We start from the raw sequence: 7,551 nt of genomic DNA, 5'->3' as shown, positions 1-7,551 counted from the left end.
GACTCATGGCAGCCCAGCTCCAGGTTGAGCTGCTGTTCAGCATCTTAGCTGTGGAGGGCAGTGTCACTGGCCCTCATATGTGGGATCCGAACCGCGTCCCAAGCCAGTTCTTAACCATCGTGCCACTCGGCCAGCCCTCCAAATCTTTTTTTAAGTTACCCTATTTCCCTGTCCTTTTGGGATTTGCCCAAGGTCCTGCCCATGGATAGTTCTAGTCCTTGACAGGTTGATAAGGCTGGCTTAGGAACCCTTCATCATAGGTGGAAGTACTCTCCCTACTCAGGAAAGAGGAATGGTGTTCACTGGTAATTTTACCAGAGCTATTTAGCAAACTCCCCAAAACATTTTTGTGCTTGAGAACTTCTTGGTTGTGAACTGTGTTGAGAGTTCTCTTTGCTGTTTTCCTCTCTAGGGAAGGGACATCTGGTGGATTCTGTTAATGAAATGAATGTCAAGCATTAAATGTGGGCGTGTGTTTGCTTTCCTCCAGGTAGTGTCCCGTCCCTGGCTGCTGGGCTCCTCTTCGGTGGTTTAGCAGGTCTGGGTGCCTATCAGCTGTCTCAGGATCCGAGGAACATTTGGGTCTTCCTAGGTATGACAGCTTCACTGTCTCTCCAGTGCAGCTTTGTATCCAGAATACTCTACCAGAGGCCCTGGTTTGTTGGGATGTGGCAGGTTCTTCACATTAAGACAGTTTCACTGCTTCTGCCAAGTCCTGGGGAAGTTTTAATGTGGAGGAGGAGGTGGTTGTGCTGTTTTCTGCTTATCTTTTATGTACAGAATATGGACAGATTTTCATACCTCGTGAATTTAGATTTATCTACTGAAGCTAGTATTAAACTTGTGTGAGGCAAGTATATGTCTCTTAACCATTGAGATTGTCCACTGAAGATTGTCTGCTTGAGCATCACTAACAGATCATGTGTTTGGGTTAAGTTTTCATCAGTATTTTTTCCCATTTTGAAATCATTAGCACGTTAGCCATAAGGTAACCGTATAAGACAGGCCTTGCCTTCAAGGAGCCTGTACCTTAACTGGGGACATAAAAAGTGACTCTGGGGCTGCTGAAGTGCCTTGCAAGCTGCACAGACAGTGAGGAGTGTGGGGAAGGGAAGATTACTTCCTATCAGGGCGGCTTTTGGTGTGTTTTTACTGAGCCCCGCCCATACGTCGGACACTGCTAGAAGGGTGGGCTGCTCACTGTCTCCACAACCCGCAGTATGAGAACATATGCAGCTCTGGCCCTGACACGTGTGGTGGGGAGAACAGGCGTATTAACAGAATGGTTTGTATGCAGCAGCGCGGGCTGGGAAGGGAAATGAGCGATGGCTGGTTTGGGGGGTGTTGGGGAAGGAGGCAGTGCCCAGCTCTCAGCTCAGCCGAACAGCTCCCTCACACAAGCTCCCAAATGCCTTTGAGACCTCTTTTTCCCATTTGTGTTCCTGCTTCTCCACGCTGGCAAATGACCCTCATTGCCTACTGAAAAAACAGCAGCCATGACATGGGGACCCCATTCATGTCATTGACCTCCAGGCCTTCCCTTGTCCTTTTCTGTCCTCTCCAGGGCTAGGCAGTCCCTCCAGCCTGGTTTTGGGTCTTCTCTCCCACTCCTTCTCGGGCCTTTACGCTGTCAGTGACGCCATCTCTCACTTGTATTTCGCCTTTGGGATGGATCCCGCTTATTGATGTTGAAATGTGCTCATTTCACCCATTTTGTTAAAAACAGGGCCTCTCGTGACTCCACTTCCTTCTCCAGTTGCTGCCCGTCTTCCCCTTCAGAAACTTCTCTGAAGCAATCTGTTATATTCCCTGTCTTCATTTCCTCACCTCTCAGACATTCTCAACCCATTTCAGTCTCCATTTGTGTCCCCTTTGTCCATGGAAATCCCTCCCCCTGAGGCTGCCAGTGACCTGTATTTTTCAAAATCCAGTGTACATTTATTAGTCCTCGTTTCATTTGGCTGGTTAGCTGTTCTCAGCATAGAACAGCAATCCGTTTTTCACTCCTGGTTTCCCTTTTTATTTTCTCTTTCTCTTTTGTTGTCCCATCATTTTTTTGGGGGGGGGCATTAAATATTAAAGTTCCCAAGGTCTGGCTCTTTTTATCTTCTTTATACTTTCTTGCTTGACAGTGTCATTGAAGCCCAGGCCTTAAATTACCACTGATGAATAAATGACTCGCAAATGTGTCTCTCTCCAAGCTGTAATGTACACAGTTGTTGCTTGAGATCTTTCGGATGCCTCAAGGCCTGACTCATGTCCTCACACACGTTGGGACTTCTCGTGTCCTCCTTCCACGCAGGTCTTGATTGTACGCTTCCCTCCCTCTTTACGTCCAGTTCATCAGCAAGTCCCACCAACACTGCTTCCAGCACATATCCCGAATTGTCTCGTTCTCGCCATAGCCACCATCCTCATCCCAGCCACCCCTCTCGCTTCCATTCTTACCGTTCTTTAATGGCTTCTCAGTGCCCTTAGGATGAAGACCGAAATTCCTAATACGGCCTTCAAGGTTCTGTATGGTCTGGCCCCTTTTCCTAGCTAGCCATATCTTTCTTTCTGTGCCATACTGGTCTCTCACCACAAGGGCTCTCACCACCGGGCCCCATATATATTCCAGTATTTGTACTTAGTGCCATAGGATGTGGGTGGCCATTAAGCACCCCCAAATTGAGAGGTATGAGATGGGCTGTGGCCCTTGAAAGATGGTGGGACTGGTCACTTTTAGTTCTCCCAAATATAAGATGGAATGATCTTTGACTCTCTTTATGTTTCCCATCAGTTACATCTGGAACCTTGGCTGGCATTATGGGAATGAGATTCTACCACTCTGGAAAGTTTATGCCTGCGGGCTTAATTGCGGGCGCCAGGTACTTTCTGTTCTATTGCTGTTCTTCACCAGTATGGAGTTTACTTGAACGCTCTAAATACTTTGTACATCTACAAATTTACTTGTTTCAGTATATCTGATGCTGGGGCATCAACCAAAATGATTTAATTTATACACAAATTGGAAAGGCTACAAAAATAGTAGGTGATTTAATGTCAGTGAAATACGTATATTTACTCACTATGGAAATAATTGCTCTCACATTTGCTGTCTGGTCTGTCTGGCTCCTCCCTACAGTGGAAGAAGCTTGAATGGCAAAGCCATGACTGCAGCTCTTGTGTGACTTTCAGCCTGGGTTCCATGCTTCTTAGTTGTATGGGTGCCCCTTACTATTGAAAATATTGCTAGAAGGGAGTTTTGATTGATTTCCTGTTTTCTTACTAACTTTGATTATAAAATCCAAACCAGATTGTTTTTTTAAAATGCAGCCCTTAGGCATAATAAAGAGATCCTGAAGATGTGGGAATTTTTAAAAATCTGTTTTGAAAAAAGTTTACTCACCCACCTCTGATTATAATTATGATGCTGTCAGGCAAAATGTTCTATAGTCATTGTCATAATAGCCCGAGGTCAAGAGCAGGCACCTGAGAGGCTCTTGGACCGTGGGGTGGCCTTGTCTCTCCAACCTGCAGTGTTCTTGTCTCTGAATTATTGGCAGATGAGAAATCCCAGCTCACGTGGTGTACTGTTCTAAGGTCTCAGCTCAGGACTGCCCCATGTCATGGTTTTCCTTCGGTGCCTCCAGGGATGGGAGCTCCGGCTCTGCCTGTTCTGCCTTGGTACCTGCTCACCATGCAGTTTGGGACCTGCAGCATCCTAGTCCCTTCAAAAGACAGTCAAGTGCCTGTTCTGTTCCTGTACCTGACATTTTTGTTTATGTGTTTGTTTTTTTTAACAGTTTGCTGATGGTCGCCAAACTTGGAATTAGTGTGCTCAGTAGACCCCATCAGCCATAGTCATGTCCCAACTTGGACTCATGAAGAATTTGAAAACTTGCACCATTTTTGTGTATTAAGAGAAATGCTGTGAGTGGTATAAATGTCTAATCATTATGTTGTTTTGTACACCTGAAACTAATAAAAAAAAAGGAGAAATAAGTGCAGCATTTTCACATATTCTGACATTTTACTTCAAAACAAAAAAACAATACTGAACTTTGCCGAGAAAAAAAGCAGTCATTATCACAACCCTTAAGAGTGGGAGCATAAGAGGTAGCATGGCATAATGGCTAAGAGATCAGCCTCTGGATCAGAGAAGTGGGAGCTTATTATTTTAATACCCTCGTATAGTTTGATTCTTATATGTTGATGTTATCTCTTCTTTTTGTATCTTTACATCAAGTCTCAAGAGGTAAAATGTTCGGTGTCAACATTGGGGGCCCTGAAACCTCACATCCTACTTAGAAGAACAGTGTGAAAAAAAATACCTTATGAGATTTAGGCTATCCTTTTTTTTTTCCTGTTCTTTGGCTCATCTTTGAGCATGGACCTACTTTGAAATTATGTTAAATGAAATAATGAAAATAAAGTTTACTATAAATAATATTTTCTGTGTTGTCTTCGTTGCCAGAGCTATCTAGAACATAGAATGAGGTGTGAATGGCAGGAAGATATGGGAGCATGCAAGTGTTCTTTAAATATTTTATTTCGGTATTACCCATTTTGATTAATTGAAGGACCAAGGAAAGTTATTTGATTACACATTGCATTAAAGCTTGTTTTAAAAATGATCTGTAGTGAGGATTTCTAAGATTAGGACTAGGTAACCAAAAGAGAAAATAAAATTTTGATTGACTAGCTAATCTGTAAATATGAAACTAAAAGACCTGTCTGGAACTTGAATTACTTAGGTTGGTCTTCACTTTGGACACATTAACTGGATACTGATACGTTTTCACTTTAGTTTTTTTCAGCACTGAGAATTAACTTGTCTGGTATCCCTTGCTTTAGCTTCTCCCTCTTTAAAAAGGAAGGAATATTTGCTGCTTGCTTCCACCCTCACTGGTATTGGTTGGATTTAGAGTGTAATTTAGTCACCTATTAATTTTATATACGTGTATTTGCTTGAGCTCCTTGAAAGGAGTCCTAGAGTTTTCTTATCCTCGTTTTATGTGACGTGGCCCATTCTTAAAGCATAATGCTCAGAGTTCTACACGGGGTATGACAAGAGCACAGTATCCTAGACCATGCATTTCCTTTAATGCAACCAGGACCCAAATAAGATTTTTGGACAGCCTCATCATAGCAAAGATGTAAGCTTTCGGACTACTGAGACCCAAGTCTTTTTCTCACATAACTGCTGTTAATAATGACTACTTATAGATAGTGAAAGGATTAATGCTTAATGTCACATACTTACAAATACATAGACTAAATAAAAAATGATTCCATAGTTCCTGGCATAGTGATTGCCTTTTATCATATAATTATACCAAATTCATGATTTAAATAATAAAGACACAATATTTACAAACAGTTCATAGATACGTGGTATGATTTCATGCCCTGGTGAATTGGATTATCATGATCTTAACATATAGTCCTACACGAGGTCGAACAATTAAGTTAGCGAACTCATCCTGAAAAAGTGCTACATGCCTCGTTGCTGAATATCACTGTGGTCACCTTTCAAGTTCTACCCTTGGGAAGTTATGCACTGATGCCAGCGCCCTTCAAAGCAGTTTTTCTGGAATGGCCATCAGAACTGTCATCATATTACCCCTTGATGTCCTGAGTGTTATCAAAATGTTTTCCTTTCAATATTTCCTTTATCTTTGAGTAAAAAAAAGAAGTCATTGGGGGGCCAGATCAGGTGAGTAGGGAGGGTGTTCCAATATAGTTGTTTACTGGTTAAAAACTCCCTCACAGACAGTGCCGTGTGAGCCAGTGCATTATCATAATGCAAGAGCCATGAATTGTTGGCAGAAAGTTCAAGTCGTTGAACTTTTTCATGCAGCCTTTCCAGCACTTCCAAATAGTAAACTTGGTTAACTGTCCCGTTGGTACAAATTCATAATGAATAATCCCTCTGATACCAAAAAAAGGTTAGCAACATCATTGCAATAAGTTCACGAACTTAAATTGTCAGACCTCATATTCAGTCTAAAGGAAAATGGACAAAGAAAATCAAGTAGGCAGAACATTTGTTTTTATATTTTAAAAATTGATTTTTATGAAAATGTGTTTGGGAGAAAAGAAACAACTGGTTGTAGTTAGTATTGCAAAGGTTGGAACACCCATAGGTGGCCTGGGTGTCCTCTTGAGCAGTGAAGAGCTGTCTGTATTGTGTATGTTTACAGAGCTTTCCTTCATCCTCACGCTTAAACCCTGGTACTCTGAGGGCCAGATAGAAGCAAACACCAGTTATGACTTGGTATTCCCCAGATGTTTGAATCATGAATTGTAAGGGCTGAGGCACAGAAAAAGATTTTTCTAAATAGACAATGCTCATTCTATTTTAATTCATCAGAAAGATGCATTTTAGGTTCTAAGCTAGCCCTTGGGTGGTTGTCATGATAAATAGCTACTTAAAATATTATGGTTAAATGTATTTAATAATCCTTGTGAATATTTTCCATCCTCCAAACACAGCCACCCACCCATGTGTGCATGTGACGTGTGTGCCCTGTTGCGCACATGCTAATACTTGGCTGCTGACACTTAAGGGCACTTAAGTTGCAGTGGTGCAGGCATCGGAAGGCCCAGGCCATCTAAAGCTGCCATCCAGCCAGGCTTCCATAGATGGGATTTTCAATCACCATGGTGGCCCTTTTTCATCTGTTAGCAGTGTTTCCAGAGGACATCAAGTTTGGCCTTCAGCTCTAGGGGAGGGGCCCTAGCATCAGACTGACACAAAGTTCCCTGAAGGTGGGGATTAGTTTAGGTCTAAAGTAGATCACCAGTGGTCAGCTCTGAAAGGTCTAAGGCTGCCCACAGTCTCGGGGCCGGCGGGGAGGTGGGGGGTCGCGGGGTGGTTGTTCCCAGGCAGCCCTGACTGACCGCGCCCTTGCCAAGGCTCTCCCTTCCCCAGCAGATTCCTGAGTACTTACTGTCCCAAGATTGTGCTGGGTCCTAGAAGGAAAAGAACAAACCATAGCTTACCTGTATGGAGTCTAGTGGAGAAGACTGACATGTAAACAAAGGCAATGTAGAAATAAATGCATAATAGAGGTACCAGCTCAGAGCTGGAGTCCCAAGCCAACTCTTAATCAACGCGCCACTCGGCCGGCCCTACTTGCCTTAGATTTTTGTCAGCTACCCTTTATGTAGTCCTGTGGCTTTATGTTAAAGTTAGAAATAAGCAATTGCTAATACAAGATTCAACATTGTTCTAGAGACACTAGAAAAAGCAATAAAACAAATGAGGTATAAATTAATAGTGGAAAAGGAAAGAAACATTTAAAATAGTTAATGTAATCATCTATCTTGAAAATCCAAGGGAAGGAACTAAAAGCCTATTAAGAACTAATGGGAAAATTCTACAAAGTAAGAAACAACACCAAAAAAGAATAGCTTTCTATCAACAGCTATAATCAAGTCTCTTCTATACCATTGCTGATACCCAAGTCTGAGCATCATCGTTTTTTTTTTTTTTTAAGATTTTTATTGGGGAATTGGGGGATGGGCACAGCGCTGGGGAATTGGGGGAAGGGGAACAGAGAA

At 42.6% G+C, this 7,551-nt stretch overlaps 1 protein-coding gene across 4 annotated transcripts in view; it reads left to right on the top strand.

Annotated features, from left to right (window-relative positions):
- The window catches only part of LOC109377539 (transmembrane protein 14C), a 6,686-nt gene extending 2,699 nt beyond the window's left edge, over positions 1–3,987 (top strand). For 3 of the 4 annotated variants that reach the window (XM_019633923.1, XM_019633920.1, XM_019633921.1), the window contains exons 4-6: positions 491–592; positions 2,783–2,870; positions 3,789–3,987. In XM_019633923.1, coding sequence (XP_019489468.1) covers positions 491–592; positions 2,783–2,870; positions 3,789–3,846 — 248 coding nt within the window. In that variant the 3' untranslated portion in view covers positions 3,847–3,987. The remainder of the gene's footprint in view (positions 1–490; positions 593–2,782; positions 2,871–3,788) is intronic. The other variant, XM_019633922.1, reaches the window with a different exon arrangement.
- Positions 3,988–7,551: the final 3,564 nt, after the last annotated feature.

Source organism: Hipposideros armiger, unplaced genomic scaffold (genome assembly GCF_001890085.2).
Source record: "Hipposideros armiger isolate ML-2016 unplaced genomic scaffold, ASM189008v1 scaffold_1438, whole genome shotgun sequence".
NCBI classification, from domain to species: Eukaryota; Metazoa; Chordata; class Mammalia; order Chiroptera; family Hipposideridae; genus Hipposideros; species Hipposideros armiger.
This window is presented reverse-complemented; position numbering and strand designations above follow the sequence as displayed.